The sequence below is a fragment of the Halteromyces radiatus genome (assembly GCF_025201355.1).
Source record: "Halteromyces radiatus strain CBS 162.75 chromosome Unknown BX664scaffold_1, whole genome shotgun sequence".
Lineage (NCBI taxonomy): Eukaryota > Fungi > Mucoromycota > Mucoromycetes > Mucorales > Cunninghamellaceae > Halteromyces > Halteromyces radiatus.
In genome coordinates this window covers 2,224,639-2,245,140 of record NW_026251687.1, presented here as the reverse complement: position 1 = coordinate 2,245,140, position 20,502 = coordinate 2,224,639, and the positions used below count along the sequence as shown (strand labels likewise).

The 20,502-nt window shown below is 32.2% G+C and overlaps 9 protein-coding genes across 9 annotated transcripts; 5 read left to right on the top strand and 4 right to left on the bottom strand.

Moving 5' to 3' along the window:
• Window positions 1-234: 234 nt before the first annotated feature.
• BX664DRAFT_310295 (uncharacterized protein) lies at window positions 235-1,201 on the bottom strand (the record flags this gene model as incomplete). Its single annotated transcript, XM_051542546.1, has 4 exons — window positions 235-372; window positions 536-567; window positions 656-774; window positions 1,152-1,201. The coding sequence occupies 4 exons, from the start codon at window positions 1,199-1,201 to the stop codon at window positions 235-237; spliced, it is 339 nt and encodes a 112-aa protein (XP_051404886.1).
• Window positions 1,202-1,584: 383 nt separating this feature from the next.
• On the top strand, window positions 1,585-3,209 carry BX664DRAFT_381883 (dual specificity protein kinase FUZ7). The gene is made up of 8 exons (XM_051549003.1): window positions 1,585-1,885; window positions 1,944-2,098; window positions 2,162-2,231; window positions 2,288-2,339; window positions 2,408-2,532; window positions 2,614-2,837; window positions 2,894-2,939; window positions 3,004-3,209. The coding sequence occupies exons 1-8, from the start codon at window positions 1,613-1,615 to the stop codon at window positions 3,085-3,087; spliced, it is 1,029 nt and encodes a 342-aa protein (XP_051404885.1). The 5' UTR covers window positions 1,585-1,612; the 3' UTR covers window positions 3,088-3,209.
• An 18-nt stretch (window positions 3,210-3,227) lies between these two features.
• On the bottom strand, window positions 3,228-5,675 carry BX664DRAFT_320990 (protein-tyrosine phosphatase-like protein). The gene is made up of 7 exons (XM_051543206.1): window positions 5,337-5,675; window positions 5,161-5,262; window positions 4,933-5,101; window positions 4,695-4,855; window positions 4,494-4,622; window positions 4,111-4,414; window positions 3,228-4,051 (listed from the first exon to the last, which is right to left on the bottom strand). Exons 1-7 carry the CDS (start codon window positions 5,373-5,375, stop codon window positions 3,240-3,242), a joined length of 1,716 nt encoding a protein of 571 aa, XP_051404884.1. The 5' UTR covers window positions 5,376-5,675; the 3' UTR covers window positions 3,228-3,239.
• Window positions 5,676-5,819: 144 nt separating this feature from the next.
• Window positions 5,820-8,044, top strand: BX664DRAFT_272483 (PIG-M-domain-containing protein). The gene is made up of 5 exons (XM_051541185.1): window positions 5,820-5,970; window positions 6,053-7,063; window positions 7,125-7,374; window positions 7,432-7,536; window positions 7,634-8,044. Exons 2-5 carry the CDS (start codon window positions 6,144-6,146, stop codon window positions 7,853-7,855), a joined length of 1,497 nt encoding a protein of 498 aa, XP_051404883.1. The 5' UTR covers window positions 5,820-5,970; window positions 6,053-6,143; the 3' UTR covers window positions 7,856-8,044.
• Window positions 8,045-11,010: 2,966 nt separating this feature from the next.
• BX664DRAFT_345385 (uncharacterized protein) lies at window positions 11,011-12,944 on the top strand (the record flags this gene model as incomplete). The annotated part of the gene is made up of 3 exons (XM_051547498.1): window positions 11,011-11,143; window positions 12,512-12,554; window positions 12,665-12,944. 3 exons carry the CDS (start codon window positions 11,011-11,013, stop codon window positions 12,942-12,944), a joined length of 456 nt encoding a protein of 151 aa, XP_051404882.1.
• BX664DRAFT_354746 (uncharacterized protein) lies at window positions 12,665-13,579 on the top strand (the record flags this gene model as incomplete). The annotated part of the gene is made up of 2 exons (XM_051547760.1): window positions 12,665-13,137; window positions 13,233-13,579. Coding segments are annotated over exons 1-2 (393 nt in total), but the record flags the coding sequence as incomplete, so codon positions are not given.
• Window positions 13,580-14,308: 729 nt separating this feature from the next.
• Window positions 14,309-16,101, bottom strand: BX664DRAFT_363331 (major facilitator superfamily domain-containing protein; the record flags this gene model as incomplete). Its single annotated transcript, XM_051548371.1, has 7 exons — window positions 14,309-14,529; window positions 14,611-14,711; window positions 14,812-15,475; window positions 15,538-15,670; window positions 15,723-15,844; window positions 15,911-15,991; window positions 16,065-16,101. 7 exons carry the CDS (start codon window positions 16,099-16,101, stop codon window positions 14,309-14,311), a joined length of 1,359 nt encoding a protein of 452 aa, XP_051404880.1.
• A 1,005-nt stretch (window positions 16,102-17,106) lies between these two features.
• BX664DRAFT_377290 (mitochondrial ribosomal subunit protein-domain-containing protein) lies at window positions 17,107-18,025 on the top strand. Its single transcript, XM_051548762.1, has 3 exons — window positions 17,107-17,419; window positions 17,475-17,761; window positions 17,823-18,025. The coding sequence occupies exons 1-3, from the start codon at window positions 17,170-17,172 to the stop codon at window positions 17,946-17,948; spliced, it is 663 nt and encodes a 220-aa protein (XP_051404879.1). The 5' UTR covers window positions 17,107-17,169; the 3' UTR covers window positions 17,949-18,025.
• Window positions 17,990-19,206, bottom strand: BX664DRAFT_289347 (glycoside hydrolase superfamily). Its single transcript, XM_051541832.1, has 4 exons — window positions 19,005-19,206; window positions 18,576-18,897; window positions 18,328-18,507; window positions 17,990-18,249 (listed from the first exon to the last, which is right to left on the bottom strand). The coding sequence occupies exons 1-4, from the start codon at window positions 19,195-19,197 to the stop codon at window positions 18,078-18,080; spliced, it is 867 nt and encodes a 288-aa protein (XP_051404878.1). The 5' UTR covers window positions 19,198-19,206; the 3' UTR covers window positions 17,990-18,077.
• Window positions 19,207-20,502: the final 1,296 nt, after the last annotated feature.

Sequence of the window (20,502 nt, the reverse complement as noted above, 5' to 3'; positions counted from 1 at the left end):
GATAAGGTCTTTTCTTTTTTTCTTCGAATCTCTAAGTATTTATACTTTGAATTCCCGAGGAAAGGTACACCAACAGTGCCACTTTTACCAATTTTGGTTGCAAACCCTATCCACCGCAGCTTATGCACTTTTTTTTTTTTTTTTGTTCTGTGAGTCAACTCCGCTTCTAGTTCACCACCATACCAAAACTGCGGTGCAAAGTAAAAAAAAAATTGCAAATTATTTGATTCACTCTTAATACAAATCTTCTTCAGAGCGAATGATGTCATCGATTCTCCTATCATAACCATCAACCCTTGCTTCATTATCTGGTACAACTTGACACTCTACTACGCATCCTTCACTTTCGTGTCTCGGTGTAACAAGGCTTGTCTAGATGATAGAGTACATCAAGATCAGACAAGAAAAAGGTAATATATAAAAAAAAAAGGACTCTAGCTCAATATTTGTGTGTTTCATTCAAGGATAAATGGAAACCATTTTCATAGAAATAAAAGGAAAGGATGATATGAACGATAGTAAGCCACACACTTACCATATGAAGCACAAGGTAATCCCATGCCAAGACTCATTATTATGAAATGGATGATTGGACCCCTTTTTTTCTTCTTGACTCTTTCTCTTTATTTATCCTTTCTTCCGAAAAGCTGTATACACGTGAAAAACTCTATTATGAAGTGAAAAGAAGATCCATTTCGATAGGTGAGCCCTTGATCTACAAATTCAGTCAAAGTTAAACCTTTGTTAAGCATTTGCCACATTTTGACAAAAGATCTTTTTTTTTTTAAAAAAAAAAAAAAAAAAAAAAAAAAAAAAAAAACTCAAACGATTATCAATGTAGACTAGTTGGAAAAAAAAATAACTTAATCACTTGACATGATCTTTAATTGGTAAATGTATCAATATCATCAGAGCATTGTGGGAGAGAGAGAGATGTCAAATCAAATCAGATGAAATATTATCAAGAAGATATAAAAAAAAAAAGATATTTCACATAATTGGCCTGTGATGTATTTGGAAAGAAAAGCCAAAAAGAAGGATAAACAGAGTTTCATATATATATATAAAAACTGTCAATGAAGATCCCTTTTTCTATTGCTTGTACCTGATTGCTGGGTTACTTCCATCCAAAAGGAGTATCCTGTTTTTACAGTCCGCATATTGCCACCAGTATCAATATTTCTTTAGAGAAAATAGGCATGATGACAATTAACCATTCAAGGAAATAATAATAAAAAAAGTGTTTATGACATTTTTTTTTAAGTAGTCAATATAGTGAATAAACTCAGGGGGTGTGTGTCAAATGAAATCAAAAAAGGGTCTCGACTTGATTCAAAAAAAAAAAAACTAATACTATAATAAGACAACTGATTAAACATTCATACTTTGCGATGATCATGTCTTTATTACAATTATTATAATTATTATTACAGTATTATTAATATTTGCCATTATTGTTATTGGTATATTATGTTGAGGCACTAGCGGGGACTGAAAGGCGATATATCACAATCAAGGTGATTTTCTTTTCACACACAAACAACACGGAAAAATCTACTTTTTATTTTTTTTTTCTTTCCTTTCCTTCTTTCTTATTTTCTATTATATATCAATGGCATTAAAGTCACCACTTCGAAAGAAACGTAATTTCAAAAACCTTACTTTGGAAGATTCACCTGTGGTGCTACATACCAGTCCAAGAACAGCAGACGAAGAAGAATATGCCAAACTATGTGAACAACTTGGTGACCTTGAAATCGGTTTGGAACTTCAACTTGACTTGCGACCGGATGACTTTCAAACTTTAGATGAACTTGGACGTGGTAATGGTGGTGCAGTTTATAAGGTATTACATGAACGGTCAAATACCATCATGGCAAGAAAGGTAAAAAGAAGAAAACATCTATTCTTTTTTTTTTTTTAAGAAAGTCAAAATTTTTTAGGTAATACATGTTGAAGCCAATATCAATGTTCGAAAACAAATCATTCGAGAACTTCATTTTATGCATGATTGCAACTCAAAACATATCGTTAGCTTCTATGGTGCCTTTATGCATGGTGGAGATATTTCGATTTGTATGGAATTCATGGAAGTAGGGTAAGAAACATAATTTTAATGATTTGTAATAGAATAACTAGACCTTTTTTGTTTGGATTATAGATCTTTAGATCGAATTTATAAGAAACTTGGGCCTATTCCATTAGATGTTTTGAAAAAGATCGCTTTTGCTGCAAGTAGTCTTTTTTTTTTATGTTATCCTTGATGACTAATATTTATTTTCTACAGGTTGTGGATGGATTGATTTATTTATATGATGAACATAGAATAGTTCATCGAGGTAATAAAAAAAAAAAAAAAGAAAAAGAAAAAGAAAAAGTACTTAATTATTATTATTATCAAATGTAGATCTGAAGCCATCCAATGTGCTTGTCAATTCTCAAGGTCGTATCAAATTATGTGATTTTGGTGTTTCAGGACAATTGATTGATTCATTGGCAGATACCTTTGTAGGCACTAGTTCTTATATGAGTGTAAGTAAATAGAAAAAAGGCAAAAAAAAAAAAAAAAAAAAAAGACTCATTTTTTTTTGAATGTTTATATCGGTTTGATAGCCGGAAAGGATTAAAGGATCACCATATACAGTGACATCCGATGTTTGGTCTCTTGGTATTATGTTGATGGAATTGGCCATGGGAAGATTTCCTTTTCCTCCAGATGGTGATACTTCTTTATCCATTTTTGAAATGTTACAACATATTGTCAACGAACCTGTCCCATGTTTCCCTGATGATAAAGAGAAATACCCTACTCCTTTAGTTGATTTTGTTAGTAAATGGTAAGAGATAGAAAAGATAAAATAATAATAATAATAACTTATCTCTTTATTTTTAGTTTGGTCAAGGATACATCATTACGTGCTACACCTGGAGATCTTATGGTAATAACAAGTAAAAAGGAATATAGGATGAAAAACTAATTTTATAAAATTTTTATATCATTAGAATCATGCATATATTCAATCATCCATACATGAAAAAGTCGACTTGGAAAAATGGGCCAAAAAAGTACTAGATAGTATAGAATAGAAATCGTACCATATTTATATATATTTATTTCCATACCCTTATTTTTTTTTTCTACATTCATACCATTCAAATACACCAAAATCAATAAAAAGATATCTTTTTTTTTTATTATTCAAAAAAAAAAAAAAAAAAAAGAGAGAGAAAAGAATAAACTATAATGGACCTTCCAAAGCACTACCACTATTATACATAACAGGATCCAAGAATTCATCCTGTTGTCGATTAAAAAGACCACCCCAATACTGAATATCTGAATATTCTGGAAAAAGGACACCACCACCATCGACAAGATCCAAATCCTTTTTAGGGTCATACATGTCATTGATATATTTTTCACTATTCGAGTTGATATAATCCCATAAGCTGTAGGTTTTTGATTGAGGATGATGATTGGTACGTTCACTTTCACAGTTGAATAAAAAGGTTCCAAATTGACAGGAATAGACATGATAATGTAAATCAATCAAAAGTTGTTCATTGAATTGAAATCGAGTGGGGAACTGTTGGAGTAATTGATAGACACAATCCAGGAATTGATGGAATACAGGACTTGTTTCCTTTTGATAATAATTGGATTTGTAAAATTTGTTTTGCATGTCCTTAATTGTGTTCGTTGCTGCATTACCACCAGTATTTGCCAAATTCACAAAGTACTTTTCGTTTGATAAATGTCCACATCGATCCGCAAATTTGTGTCCAAATGATATCCACTCTTTTTCGATCAAGATCTGAATACCTCGTAATGTACGGTAGTAAGGATCTAAACATAATTCGCTTATCGATACCAATTGAGCCGTTCTGTCCCATCCATCTGAGCAATGTACCAAGACATGTGAATTATATACATGAATGTTTTTTACAATCGCCAATGTGCCTTCTATCAGTGTACCAATATGTTTCAACCAATTCGATCGTACCAATCCTGCTCGATTTACTTGTCCATTGTTGTCAGTGCCTTGCATTGCTAATCTCCAAAAAGGATGGTTAATAACTAAATTTTCTCTCCATTCCTTTTAGTATTACCTTCACTCATTTTTGCCAAACTATCACGCATAACATGAATATTATCCACAGCAATATAAATTTTTTTACAATTTCGATAGTTATCCATATTTTCCGTTCCAGCACCACGAGCAACATTTCCCATTGCATTAGCCATAGGTCGAGCATCTACAATCATATTTGCAGCTGTTGATCCATATACAGTTTGTCCATTCGGTGCTGTAGGTACATTAGATGCAAAGATAGCTTCAATTAATTTTTCATCTTGAATAGATCTTGCTTGTTTGAATCCAACCATAGGTTGACTACTTCGAGTAATAGTTGCCTAATCCAAATTATATATATATATATAAAGTGAATAAATGTTTTATACATATATAATAAATCTTTTGTTTTGTGTGTACCATATTGTGCCAATGAAGATATGATAATGCTGGAATTCTTGCCTTACTACGATATTTTGCTGCATAATTCAATACATTATCACTAATTTTTGTTGGGACAATCAATGTTCTAGGGTATGTTGGAGAATACTAATTGTAATGAAAACCAAATGAATATAAAATATTTCTACTTTTTTTTTTTTTCTTGTTACCGCTATTTACCGAATAACCACGATTAATAGTAGAAAATCGCCAAGCATCAGTTTTACTACCTACACCCATTCTTGCATATTCTTGAAGGGGATCATATATTTTCCAACCATCAGTAGAAGTAAAAGGTGTACAAGGTTGATAACTATATGCATAAAGTTGTTCCGTTGAATCTAATTTTTTTTTTTAAAAAAAAAAAAAAAATTTAATAAATCAAAAAAAAAAAAAAAATATGAAGTAAATAACTTACTGATACAAGTCAATTTTTGGATACTATCAAATACATCTTGAGCTTCTCCATCTTTTAATAAAGCAAGGGTAACAATCAAAAAGTCACGACACCGTATAGTAAGAGGATGACGACCAGATTGTAAGGAAGGAGGTTTACGTTCCACTGTATGAATAATGGGATAGGGTATCTATAAATAATATATTAAGTTATCTATTATCCATCTTTTTCTTTTCTATTTTTCTTTACCCATAGTTCTCCTTCAGTATGATTGAATATAAGATTATGTACAGTAAGATGAAGTGTACCATTGAGTATTTCTTGTCCTTTTTCTAACTGGACATCGCTGACCTACAAAAAACAGATAAAAGATATCATTTTATATTATTATAATATGTTTTTTTTATTATTATTTATTTATTTACCTGAGTTATCTTGAGTAAATCAATACGACTTTGATGCATCAAGTAAAATATTGTTGTTATTGTTGGATTCGAGAAACTATTCAAAAAATATATATATATGACGAGTGGTTTAAAGGAAGTACCACAACGAAAAAAAAGAAAGGAAAAGTAAAGTGAAGGGAATATTAAAGTCAAAAATATGATATGAATAGAAAGAAATTAAATACAAATAAAGAAACAATCAATGTATCTAAAAGGTGGGAAGATAAAAGAATTGGCATACAGTAAAAGAGGGAAAAAAAAAAGGAAGAGGTCCGTTTTGATTCGGTGTTGAAAATGAAGTTCTCACGTGTACATCAGTCCATCCTACACCTTTCTTTTTTTTTTTCTTACTAGGTTAGATTATGATATGTTTTTTTTTTATCAATAAAGAAAAGTAACTAATAATAAAAAATTTTAGGTAAAATCATCTTTCTATCTATCTTTATCAATGATGAATCAATTCATGGCAAAATAGTAATAGACACTGTGGAGAAAGTGGATGTCGGACTATGAATTGAAGTCTTTATTTTTTTCAGTTCAAAAACTATACAGCTTGTCTGCTTACTTCTTCAGTCATCTTTGTATTCCTTTTTCCTTTAGGACCAGATTATGGGTAAGAAAAAAGAAAATCAAAATACAGTGGAAAATGGACTATTGAACTCTTTTCTATTTTTTATTTGTTCCTTATCAAATAGATCTGGTCGAATTGATACCTTGATAATTTACATACATATATATAGATATATAGATAATATTTATTCACCAACCTAAATTATATACAACGAAATGCCAATCAATAGAACAACAACAACAACAACATCATGGTTGACATTTTCTCATCTTCTTATAGCATCTATCCTACTTCGAGTGATCTTATTACTTTATGGAGAATGGCAAGACGCGCATATGACTGTCAAGTACACAGATATTGATTATATCGTTTTTACAGATGCAGCGCGTTTCGTAGTACAAGGCGGCTCTCCTTATGAACGGGCGACTTATCGATATACACCATTATTAGCTTGGCTTCTCACTCCCAACATTATCTTACATCCTTCGTTTGGTAAATGGTTATTTGCATTGGCAGATATTGGAGTCGGATACTTGATACATCGTATTCTTGTCCTTCGAGGCATGCCATCGCAACGAGCACTTTGGTTTGATTGTTTATGGTTATTGAATCCTATGGTGGCAAATATTTCTACACGTGGAAATGCAGAATCATTACTAGGCATTATGGTTCTAGGTACCTTATATCTGATGTTGACTCGACAGTTTTATCCAGCTTGTGCTCTCTTTGGTTTGTCTGTCCATTTCAAAATCTATCCCATTATTTATGTCGTACCATTACTATTTTTGTTGGATAATGATCGTTATGGACAACCTACTCACTCCTGGCCTTCCCTTATGCATTCCTATCAACGACTGCGTCTTTATCTTTTACATGTCTCCTTACCTCGTTTGGCTATCTCCTTGGGTGTATCGTCTCCTCTTACCAAAACTACTATAATGATCAACATTGATGATAAGAAAAAAGAAGAACAAGAGGATGATAGAGTGGTTGACAAGGATGGTTTTGGTTCCTTTTCTTATTACTTGGTGGAAGGTTTAAGACAAATCATTTTATTTTGTTCACCTACTCGACTCATGTTTGGACTTTGTAGTGGTGCTGTTTTTTTCTTATTTACCTGGACAATGTATCAAATGTAAAGAAAGGATTAATTAGAAAAAAACTATGACTTAACTCTATATATGTATTTAAAATAGATATGGTGATGACTTTATGGAAAATACTTATTTATATCATATTACCAGAAAAGATCATCGACACAATTTCTCTATATGGTTTTATCAGATGTATCTTGGATTTGAACATCCATGGATGGGATTATTAGCTTTTGTACCTCAACTGGCGATGGTAACTGTGACAGGAATTGTGTTTGCCAAGGATGTCTTTTTTGCCTGTTTTATTCAAACTTTTTTATTTGTCACATTCAATAAAGTTTGTACTTCCCAGGTAATTGAACAAGGAAAAAAAAAATCAAATGAATGACAACTCAATTTTATTTAATAGTATTTTATGTGGTATATATGTCTTTTCCCATTGATCTTACCATCTACTGATATTCAATTGAAATGGAAAGGTATCTTTTTAATATTATCTTGGATTGCTGGACAGGTAATAATAATAATAATCATGATTAGAATTTTGGTTATATTGACTCAGCTTCTTTTTTTTTTTTTTTTTTTTTTTTTTTGTTAAACAATGATTAAAGGGACTTTGGCTTCAATCGGCGTATCAACTGGAATTTCTTGGACAGAATACATTTTTTTCATTATGGTTGGCAAGTCTCTTCTTTTTCCTAATGAATAGTTGGATTGTAGTATCATTGGTCAGACATCATGAATTTGAACCTGTGTATGGGAAAAGTGGTAGAATTCGTTGGGTATGGGGAATGGGTGATCCTGTTACTTTAGATTCAACGAAGAATGCTTGAAAAGGGAAACCTTCTATTGGTAGTATAGATAATTTGCATTCTATTTTCAGCGAATAGGCTATCATATATTTTGATCATGCTTATCCCTTTTCTCTTTTCTACTATCATTTTTAGTTTAGCTTATTTTTTTTTTCTATATACTCTCTAATAAAGATCCAATATGAAATGAAATACATATCATGATCATCCCTCATTTGACTCCTTTTTTTTTAAAGTTCCAAAAAAAAATGATAGAATAAAAGTCGTCATTGTTAAACAAAATAAGAGAATGATGTAAGTGCACGCCAAGAAGCATAAAAATAACGCTTACTCGTGTCTTTTTTAGTTTGGCCAAGCAGCGCCGTTTCAAAGGTGCTATATAAAAAAAAAGCACTATAAAAAGAAAAAGAGGTGGGGAGATCACTTTTTTTTTTTCTTTTCCTTTTTTTTTTTTTTTTTTTTTATTCTATACAACCTATTCTCTATTTATCAACATGAGGTAAAATAGATAAAAAAAAAAAAGGAAATCATTCATATATCGATTGTTTATGTTCGATATAGTCAACCTATTGCTATGCCCAACACTGAAGCTTATCCTGCTCCTCAAGTTACTATGACCACTGAACGTCAAGTCAATGCTACTGAACAATTGAAGCAACAAGATGGTAAATAAATAATCATTTTCATCTATTCTTTATATCATATCATTCATTCTTTTTTTTGTTGTTTAGAAAATGCTACCAACTCCTTGTTGAGGTAAAATAAGAAATGAAACAAGGGATTTATCTCCTTTATTGATTATCTTTTATTTTTCACTTTGCAGATTGAGAGGTGGTGGTTGTGTTAAGGGATGTTTGGAAGCTATCTGCTGCTGCTGTGCTCTTGAAGCTATCTGGTAAGTTACCAAAAAAAAAAGAAGAGATATTTTTTGTGTTTAAAGGAAAGAAGAACTGACATTTTTTATTTTTTTTATTTGTTTTGATGATTAGCTGTTGTAAGTTACCCACCCTATTAACCGAAAAGAAAAAAAATATATAAAGGAAATAGCTATGTGACACAGTGTTTTTGGCGGTATCACAAGGTCATTTTATGTTCTGGAATGACTCAATTTTTTTTTTTTTTTTTTTTTGTATAGGCGAACTTGATGAAATCTGCTGTTAAGTTGATCTATTTACTTTATTTACATACCAATTATCCTTCTTAGTAGTTTTATCTTATTATTATTATTATTATTATTAGTATTTATAGTAATTGATTGATGTCAAAACAATAAAATTTGTCAATTGATCTACCCTCTCTGTATTTAATTTCGGCTGGTATTTCAAATGGATAGGTTTCTCTTTTTTTTTCTATATTAGAACCTTTTTTTTTTATGAGCTCCGTTTCATATGTTGTGGCCAAGGTAAAAAAAATTCTAGTTTTATTTTGATCGGGTAAATAGAATTCCGTTTAAGTTATACATCGTTTGTTGCCACAAATTCATCAAAAATAAATTTAGTGTAATGTAGAGTCTTATCGTGATTTTAAACGTAATACGCCATATTATAAAATATTCGTAACACAGAAAAACAAAAACAAATAAAACTTGTTCGACATGATCTTATTTTCAAAGTTCCACAAAAAAAAAAAGATCAGCATTAGGCATAGGTTTACCAACATTTCAATGATTAGTACCACTTTTTCTTTTCCAAATAAAAGAAATGTTGTGATAACAACAGCAAACAATAAGTAGATCATACTTGTCATCATCATGTAGTCATCAGGGAATCATCGTCACAGAATCATTATCATAGTGTTGTCATCATAGATACACTTTGGAGGATCATCATCATCTCAAAAAAAATAAAAGCACTCACATCCAGATGCTCTCTACCATTACCCCATTCCCCTTTTTGTATATATTACTCTTGTACATGTATATAGTTTTTTTTTTTTTTTTTTTGATCCCATCACATAGTTTAGGCTATAATTCCTCAACTTGACAAAATTAGAATAGTGAAGATTCTCTGCGTCTTCTAAATCCTAATAAAAGAGCTTCTTTTATCACCGTCATTATCTTCATAAACTATAGATTTTATTATTTTTACCCTTATATCCTGGTATCGTCATCATCATCATCGTCTTTGTTCATCAATGCTCCTCTGCTTTTCAGTAAGATTGTTCAAGTAGTTTGATCTTACAATCTGAAGAGGCGTGAATGCTCGTAACAATAACAATCCCTTTCATGGTCTTCTGCAGTGATAAAAGGGAGCAATACCCTGCAGCCTGCGAAATAAAAATAAAAAAATAAAAAGAAAAAGAAAAATCTGGAAAGGATCGTATTTTCGTGCTCTCTCCCTCTTTTCTCTCTCTTTTTTTTTTTTTTTTTATTTTGCAGACTGCAGGATATTATGATTATCCATCATCATTTTTCATCATAATTCGTCATAATTCATTTACCATTCGTCATTACTGATCCATCATCATCATCATCATATTCATAAACTTGGAGTTTATCAGTTTTACCTTTGTATCATGGAACCATCATCATCTTTAGTCCACCTGCATAATGCTCTCCTGCTTGTCAGTATGATGGTTTAAGTAGCTTAGTATTGCGTCTAAAGGTATATGAGTACTCATGACAATAGCAATCTTTCTCTCTTGTATGATGTTCATCAGTGGTAAAAGGGAACAGCATCACGCAGTCTGCAAAATAAAAAAAAAAAAAGGACATGGAGGCGATCTTATTTTCATACTCACTTCGCAGTTTCTCTTTTCTCCTTTTCTCCTTTTTTTATTTTTTATTTTTTATTTTTTTTTTTTTGCTTGTATTTGTCTTCCCCGCCTTACATAGTGTATTGTACACAACAAATCAGCAGCATCGAATTAGCATACATCCACATGGAGTTCGTCGTAGTTGGTGGATACTTCTAACAAACAAATTACCAACTAGATTAACATTACGACATAAACATAGGAGATGTTTAGACAGACTGGAGATCAACGTTTTGATTCTCCTGCTTTATAGATTTTCCCGGTACTGTAAACCCACCTGAATTCTGGAAGATTAATTTTTCTTATATATATTGCTTTGTTTTTCTACCATTGAAATAAAAACAACATTTGTCTTCCTTAAATTCATTTTTTTTTATTCGTCCCTCATTCAACTACTGCTCTTGGTTAGAGTGATGGGTATCATGAACACGAAAACAACTTTATGCTTGATGCTTCTAGTTTTTAGTTTTTTACTAAAAGAAGTCTCTGCCAATATTTATGCCTGTCATACTGGTTCAACTATTCTTCAAAGCAACTTATTGACAAAATGTGTATGTAACTATTTAAAAAGAAATAACTGGTGGGACCTCTATTACTTTAGACAAGTTTGTGAAATTGACCCTAGTGAAATTCAAAAGTTTAATGACTGTTGTAAGAACCCTGCCTTATGTGCCGAATCGTGTCATACATCTTAGGAATAATAAATAGAAGCACATTTCTATTCTTATTTTTTTTTTTTTTTTTGCTAATAAACTCTCTGATTATCAGCTTGAACTTTCAGAAATCAAAGATTTATATGACTGTTTAATTTTGTTGAAAAGGTATGGGCTATTGACATGTGGTCCTTATATTCTCAATGAGGACATAGGTTATAGAGCCTTTTTTTTTTTTTTGTTAAAATTAATTGGCACCATCCATCATCGTCCTTCATAATCCGTCATAATTCATCGACCAATTGTCCAATGATCCATTGATCCATCATTCTCGTCATTATCATATTCATAAACCATGGAGTTTGCCATTTCTACCGTTATCCTATAGAATCATCACCGTCTTTGTTTCACCCGCATAATGCTCCCCTGATTTTCAGTATAATGGTTAAGATAGTTTAATATTATGATCCAAAGAAGTATGAGTGCTCGTAATAATAGCAATCTCTCTCTCATGGTGCTCATCCTGCTGAAACAGCTGAGTTCAACAGATATTGTGACAAACATAGCACATGTGTCCCTGATTGCCTTATAGCCCGCTCATTTTAGTTAATAAGAAATAAACATCACATTTATAAAATCATCAAAGAATGAACAAATTTACTAGACAAGAGATTAATATGTGAGATAAAATATACATACAGACGAAAAAAAAAAAAAAAAGAGAGAGAGCTTGTTGCATTACTGGATGTTTCCTTGTGGATTGTATTTATTTTCTTCTTTTCTGTGCTATGACTAGAGACTTGTTTGCATCAGTGTTCGAACATACTTGATGTTCTAATCTGATTTTTCCCTTCGCTCTCAATTTGATTTTCTCTTCTTTCTCAATTTGATTTTCCCTTCATTCTTAATTTGATATTCCCTTCACTCCCAAATTGATACTCCCTCGCTCTCAAATTGATTTTTCCTTTGTCGGTATCTTTTTACTCTTTTTTGTCTCAATTTAAAGTGAATAGTCTGAGTCAGAATTGATTGTTTTATTTTATTTTATTTTTTTATCATATTTCTTCCACTCCTTTTTTCTTTTTGTTTTTATCACCTTCTCTCTTTTCTTTTTCTTCGTTTTATCTTTTGTCTTCTCCTCATTCCAACTTTGATAGCTAGGTAGAAGTTATCTGCACTTTTCAAATCTAGTTAGCAGCAGATGTACAAGTGGAAGCAACAACGTCGTGGGTATATACGGTGGTGAAATCCTTTCGCATATTATTTTAAGGCCTCGAGGACATAGGAAGACGACGACGATCAAGGGCTTGTACGTAAAGTCAATCAAGCCATCAACGACAACATTACATTAAATCGTCAACAACTACAATACATGAATGATGACTGCTTCGCTCGACTGCGAGAAATGATCACAAACAATTAGACAGCAAATCGCCAACTCTGTCCTTTATTTGCAAAATACTGATGTCATCGACCGTGTGCAATATCTTTTTTTCCAAACTTTGTCAAAGATAGCAAGAGACAGAAAACAGCGTGACCAATGGGATGTGTGCTTGGCGGATGCCATATTAGCAATACGAACGATGCCTAACGATGTCACCAAGTACAGTTCCTCATTTTTACTCTATGGATATGAATTACGCACCCCTGCTACCTGGCCTGCTCCAAGATCGGATTTTGTAGAAGGTGATGATTTTTCCTGAACATTGGAATACCATCAAAAAAAACTCATGGGCTTTCACTCGTTTCTTTGCCAAAATATACTATGCCAATTGGTGCGAAGAGCTAATGTCGGCTATGATTGTGATGCTGAGGACAAAAATGACAATCCTTTGAAAAAAAAGAAGCTATGGTGTTTAGACATGCGTTTGACTTTAGAAAACTACGTGGCATAAGGTAAGCATAATCAGCCTATTCTCATTTTATCAGCAAATACACTCACAGGTTCTTTTTTTTTTTTTTTTTTTTTTTTTTTTTTTTTTTTGGTTAAGGCGTCATCCGTTGTCTATTACGCATTATTTTTATTTTGCCAAACTATTAGTGGACAAAAATTCGATTGACTCGCTGTCTGGAACCACTTTACCATCAAGCCTCAAATCAACTGCAACTCAGGCTCTTTCTACTAATCTTGATAATATTTGGAATGGACGGATATTCGAAAGACTTTTTGGTTATGTTTTACGAATCCTTTTGCATTTACACTTGGCGCATCATCCATCATCCATCGTCCATCATTCATCATTCCATCATAAATCATTATTTAGAAAATCCAGCGTACTTTATTATGTTAATAAAATGTTTCATTTATTATATGATTCTTCTATTATTCATATCCCAAAATTATTTCGTTTTTTAAACAGTTAAATTTTACTTTATTAGAATGATGTTGAGATACACAACAAATATGAGAGACTCTTTTTTCTAAAGAAAAAGAAAAGATTTCGGTTAAAGATGGATCCATTTCGAGGTAATGACTACAAACATCAATATTAGAAGCACAATTAGGGCCACCTTATGAACTAGGAGGAGGAACGGTAATGTTAATACTGCCAGGATCAGAACCAGAAGCCAGTAGCATCATATGCAGAAGAATCAAATACCAGCAGCAGCAGTATCAGAAGCGATAATAACACGTCTAATATCAGGAGGATTGTCACCAAAAGCTGCAAGAGAACATCTTTTTAATTTAGCTTTGTATTTATGATTCTTTTCTTTGGAGCTTCTCTGGTTGGAACCATAAAACAGCTCAGGATCAAAAGAAAACATCTTCAAGCATACATATAAAGTACTATTTGTATTATACTATGGTACGAGAGGTTTTTTTTTTTTTGGCAGGTTTCGTATTGGGAATATATAATAACGAGAGAATGATGGATGGTAGATCTTGGTAGATGATAAAAGATGATAAAATGATATTCTTTTTTATTATGAAGATATGATACAAATCGAATGATAAATAAAATAAAAAAAAAATGAAGATAATAACTAAATAGATAGATATAGGAAGAAAGTAGATGATATAATATAAAGTTCGAAGAAAAAAAAAATGCACTACTTGTTTTTTTTTTCAGATGTCAAATCGAAAGTCCAATCGTTCACTGCCTTGATGCTTGGTGGTCAGTAAATAATTGTTTTTTTCGTCTTCGGTCATTGCATTCCATTTTCGTTCGCGATATTGGTTGGTATATTTGTATCGGAAATGTTGGAAGATCAATAGAATAGCACAGGCCACAGTAATACCAACAAGAACCCAGTTTCCGGTATGGTAATATGGAGCATCCTTGGTTTCTAATGATGATGATGACGATAAACGGAGAACATCGTTAACTTCCAACTAGATCATTCATTTTTGATAAAGGAAGAACTTACGGTAAATTTGAGATCCAGGTACACCACAAATATTTGCAAACCCAATAATAGCACCTAATGCTAAGGTTCTTTTTCCAATGGGAGCCAAATTAGCAGACATCCTACCATAAGATAAAAAAAAAAAAAAAGAGAGAGAGAGAGAGAAATTGAATATATTAGAAACCTTTCTATTCTTTTTTTTTTCTAAAAAAAAAAACTTACCACGCAATATGTAAACCATGAAAGAATGGAGTAGAGGCAGTAAAGAGAGCCACAGCATACATTCCCCATCGGCCAGTAGTAGGAGGGACGAATTCAAGGGCCAAATAACCAACTGTACCCCAAAGGACCTGAATAGCACTGATAAAACCCATATAACCAAATCGTTCAGAAAACCGAGCCAAGGCAATGGAGATGATCAAACTGATGATATAAGAAGGAGCTGTCAAAAGATTGGCAGTGGTAACATCGAATCCATAAGAGCGAATCATGGTAGGCAAGTAAGTTCCTATAGGAGTGGTGGGCATGACACCTAAAAACGTGATAATCAAATGTGTCCAAAGATTGGTATCCAAAAGTGCCAGTTTGGCATCTGACCATTGTACTTTTTTCATTTGTTCTGTCTTGGTGAGATCATCTCGTACTAATCGTGTCACAGCAATCTTCCGTTCTCGTTCCGTGAACCAACCTTTTTTGCCCCAAAGAACGGTAGAAGTCTTTCCAGGTCCAGAAGGCAAATATAAGAAGGCAATCAAACCAATCAATTGGGTGAACAAACCATCAATCAAAAAGAGCCATTTCCATCCATAGAGTCCTCCTATACCAGCTAATCGGAATACGCCAAAAGAAATCAAACCAGAAACAGCGCTTGCAAATGATTGAATGCCTAAAAAAAAAAAAAAGAGTCAATCCATCTGAATTCTATATGATTTTTTTTTCCTTTATTACCCCAGAACCATGCTAAACGAGTTAATAATTCTCTTGAAGTATAAAAACCAGTGAGATAAGCTAAACAGGATGGAATGAAGCCAGCTTCAGTGATGGAAATAAAAGCGCGTACTGCCAAGAAGGAAGAAAAGTCCTAGATAAATAGATGAGTTGATTTTCAATACAAGCTTTGATTGTGTACTTACAGTGATAAAAATATGTGCCCAGGTGACAATGGCCCAAGAAGACATTAGAATAGGAATCCATAAATGAGCACCTACTTTTTTGACAATGGCATTATTGGGAAGAGTTACCACAGTAAAGAGTACTAAGAAAGAAAAAAAATAGTTATTCTATATGGTATCTTTCTTTTTTTTTTTTTTTTTTTTAGTACCTGAATGTAAAAGAGTACCAGTATTCACACCATCGTTTGTAAAACCAAGATTAGCAGCCAAGTTATCAGATACAGCATTGGCTAAAAGAAAAAAGAAAATTATAAATAAAAGAACGGAGTATAAATATGATTTTTGCATTGAAATTAGACTTACAAATATTAGTTCTATCCATATTCAACACAAAAGTCATTAATAGAACAAAAGACATCAATCGAATATCAATTTTGTTTATAATACGACGTTCTTCTTCAGGAGACCATTCCAAACCAGGATCATAACTATCATCCGTTTCAATACTTTCCACATCACTACTCTTTTCTGATGATGTTAAATATCTATCTACTTTATCATTGATGGCCAGATTTGATTTTTGTTCCAATTGATTGATTTCGATCTTTTCATTCACTATATTGTTATCTACCATTTTTGTTTTTTTTATATAATGTATCTGTATTAATATATATATATATAAATAGAAAGATAGATAGATAGATTGTAAGATCGATGAAAGAAAATAATAAAAAAGAAAAATTAAGATGATTGGAAAATAGAAAAAAATCCTTTCTTTTTATATATGATTCCAGAATATGGGATAAAATTACATCTTTTTTTTCGATAATATCATTGATATCAAAATGGTATCATCTACCTTTCTTTTTGTTTTCTATCCAGTTGTGTGTCGCCAGTGGATTCAAAAGGAAAGGTTAAGTGAAAATTATAACCTTAAAAAAAAAGGGAAGGACTATGAACTCAGGAAATTATTATCACGTTAATGATTTGTTAACATGTTATCATTCACTAAAAAGATGATGCGATTGTTCACATAAACTTGTATCATTTTGGTGTTGCCATCATTGAATCACCGCCATTTCCTCTAGTACGGTAAAGAAAAATGTCACTTTCAAATTGATAAAATGACACCATTCATGATTGATAACGTTATATTTTCATCCCATCTCTTTTCAAAAAAAAATAATTCTTCTTTGAATTCCTTAGTATCATGTTACACTATAAGTCTTTTTTTTTTTTTTTTTTTTTTTTTGCATTGATGTCTTTAGAGGTGGCTTTTTGTTCATTTCCTCACTGTCGGAATATGAAAACTACAGGGTTCTTTTTTTTTTTTTCCTGGACAACCTATTATCAACTTTGGGATACAGCGTTAAAAAAAAAACAAGCGGTAATTGTTTTTTTTCCACTTCCTTTTTTTTTTCTTTACCTTTTCCTCAAAAGTGTTAATATACAACAACAAACCATAATAATGTTGCTTTCCAATATTGTTCGCTCTTCACCAACCACATGCAACATTCGTTTATTTTCAGCCACCAGTACTGCCCTTGTTGGTCGTCAAACAGGTCGATTTAGAAAACCTGAAAAAAAGTTTGACGTAGATCATATGGAACCTTTTGCCTTTGACGATCAAACCACTATTGGTCACAACCTTTTTGAAAACATTCGTCATGTACGACAATATCTTCGAAAAACCAAATATGAATTACCAAAACTAGGTGGTAAGTCATTATTTATTTATTTATTTATTGTTAACTTACTGTTCTATTTTATTAGGATTTGCTCAACCGTTCGTACCTCCTACTGCTGATCAGATTGTTCAATATAAAACACATACTTATTGTGGTGAAGGACATCCTGTAGAACGCAAAGTGGTTCTTTCAGTCAAAGTGACAGATTTGAAATTGACTCCTTCTCAACGACACAAGTTATTGTTGCTTGCAGGACCAAGATACCATGTGGATACAGATGAATTGATCATGTCAAGTGAAAAATTCCCTCAAGTTAAACAAAACAAGAAATATGTTACTGATATTTTAAATACTTTATTGAAGGAAGCAAAGGTAAGTAAGAAGGAAAATAAAAAAAGAAGGATTCAGTTAACTTATATATCTCTATTACTAGGATGACAAGGATACTTTTGCTGATATTCCTCTCAACTTACCGCAACCCAAGAAGAAACTGGTTTTCCCCAAAGAATGGGCTCGTCCTCCTCAACAACAACAATCTCAAAACGATCAATTAGAATAATTAGACGACAACAACTTTTCTTTATGATAGATCATTGATTCCTTTTTTATATAATAAAAAAAATTAGTTCTATTTCATTTATGAATGGATTATTTATGGTTGACACTAGATATAGTTTATACTAACTATTTAACAGGATTGAGAAAGATCTTGCATTGTGATAGGTGCTTTCAAATGGTAATTGGCATCCATGATCCCAAATGAACCTTCCACACCGGATTTATAAGATTCATCCATAGCAGAAAAATAAAGAACATCAACACCTCTCTTTTGAGCTTCACATAATACACCTTTGACATAACTAGATCATTCAAAAAAAAAAAAGAGCCAATAATCATTATCATCTTTTTTTTTCACATAGATAGAAAAGAATACTTACGTTCGTTGGTTATCAGGAGAAGGAACGGATGCTTGAAAATTAGCACCAAGAGAAGGCCAACCGGTTTCCGAGATCTTGATATCTTTGCCATTGACACGATTGGCTACCGCATCATAATGTTCAAACAATTTGGCAACGGCTTGATCGATCTGTACGCCTTCCCAATAAGGAAAAGCATTCCTATTTCATCCAAAAAAAAAAAATAAGCGTTTATGTCCATCAATATATATATATATATATATGCATACATCATCAAGAAATCAACAGTATCGACAACTGGGGACAAATATATCTGACTATAGAGTTCGGAGGTAGTGACCTTGACACCAAGAGGATGGACCAAATTAGCCACGCGACCAATATAATTGGCCAATGTCTGGGGTGTGGCGTCGTTGCGATAGAGTACTTCTGATCCTACGATGATGGCATCTACATTCTTAAAACTAACACCACTATTCACTAGTTGTTGTAGTCCATTGAATTCACTTTCAAATGTATCGGAACGACCCACCCACATACCCAAGTAAATGTTCATCCCTGTACTTTGTGATGCTTTCAGTGCCAATTCACCTAATCAAAAAAAAAAAAAAAAGACAGGATGATTCCCTTTGTATATATATATATACATATATGTATGTATCATATGATACGATATGATTCTTTTTTTTTTATTTTACCTTCATTACAAACGGCCATAGCGTAACTACGAACACGATTTGTATAAGTCTTGATCTGATTGAATTCATCAATATAATGTTGTAATGCTGGGCAATTGTTTTGATCGATGCCAAAATTCAGTCCATAAAAGGATGCTACGCATACATAGTTGCATACAGCAACAAAGAAGAAAAGAAAACACCAATATTTCATGAGTAGAAGTCAATTTGATAAATAAGGGTGTCAAGAAAATAAAAAAGGTTTCTTTTATAAGGGAACGGAGTCTCATTTTTACTTTACTTGGTGTGGAGCATTAACAGTTAACTAGTAAACTAACTATAAAGGATCAAGGTTAAGATTAAGATAACTACAGACGATAGCATGAGGTATGCTTCCATTTATAGTCAAAAGGACAATCTCACACACAGCTGTAGACAGGGAGTTATTTTTTAAAGCAATCTTTTTTTCATCCACGTAGTTTACTCACTCGCATGTTTTCATCGAAAACTCTCCTTTTTTTTTTCGTTGGTACTTGGAACCAATTCAACAGGATTTGTCCCACTATCCCAATTTATTTTTTGTATTTTTTTGTGATTATAGCATAGATATGTTACATCGATATCATAATCTCGATACATCTTTGGTAATCTAATTTTCAATGCATCAGCAAGACCTCTATACAAATCATTTCTAAGATTTTTTCTATACATGAATTCAATCACTTTTTTTTTAAAGAAGGCATGAATTTTCCTGCAGAACAAAAAAAAAAAAAAAAAAAAAAAAAAGAAATAGAAAGACGAATTTTTAGGCACTATACATCCTAAAATTTATGTGTGAACATAAATTTTCATTCCCCACTTCCTTTCTTTTTTTTTTTTTTTTCTTTCCTCCTTTCTCTCTCTCTTTTTCCTTTTCTTTTTATTGCTTTTTTTTTTCTTTCTCACAGCATCTTTTTTAAGACAAACTTCTTTTCAAACTAACTGTGTCATTACCGTAATAGAAGAATTAGGCGAAGGTCTATGCGTTGTAGAATAAGCACTTGCCAAAATCGAATGAGTAGATGAAATGGACAAAATAATCAATATGATTGAAAAAAAAAAAAACGGATGAAGCCCACCAAGTAGAACATCAAGCATCTTTTTGAAATTGTCAATGGAAGAAGAAAAAGGAATCAAAGTAACTAACTAGCAAGTGGTCATTGTCTTATCAAAAATTATAGATTCAAGTCAAGCTGACAAGATCTAGGGGAATGTCAAGTCAATGGCGGTAGTGATAGTGAAGCCATTGAAACAAGAAGGTAATATGATGTCAAAAGGCCTTCAAATGCTCCAGTATCCCAGTCAAAGTCTAGCAAATGGTAAAGAAGAACGTCAAATCCAAATTGGCAACAGCTGGAATAAGAATTGACTGCACTCAAGAAAAATGGATTTCAAATACTCTGCTTCGTGACAAATCGGCAAGCCGTGTGGAATGATCAGTAAAGATTGATAGGCTAAGACATTTGATAACCACTAATTA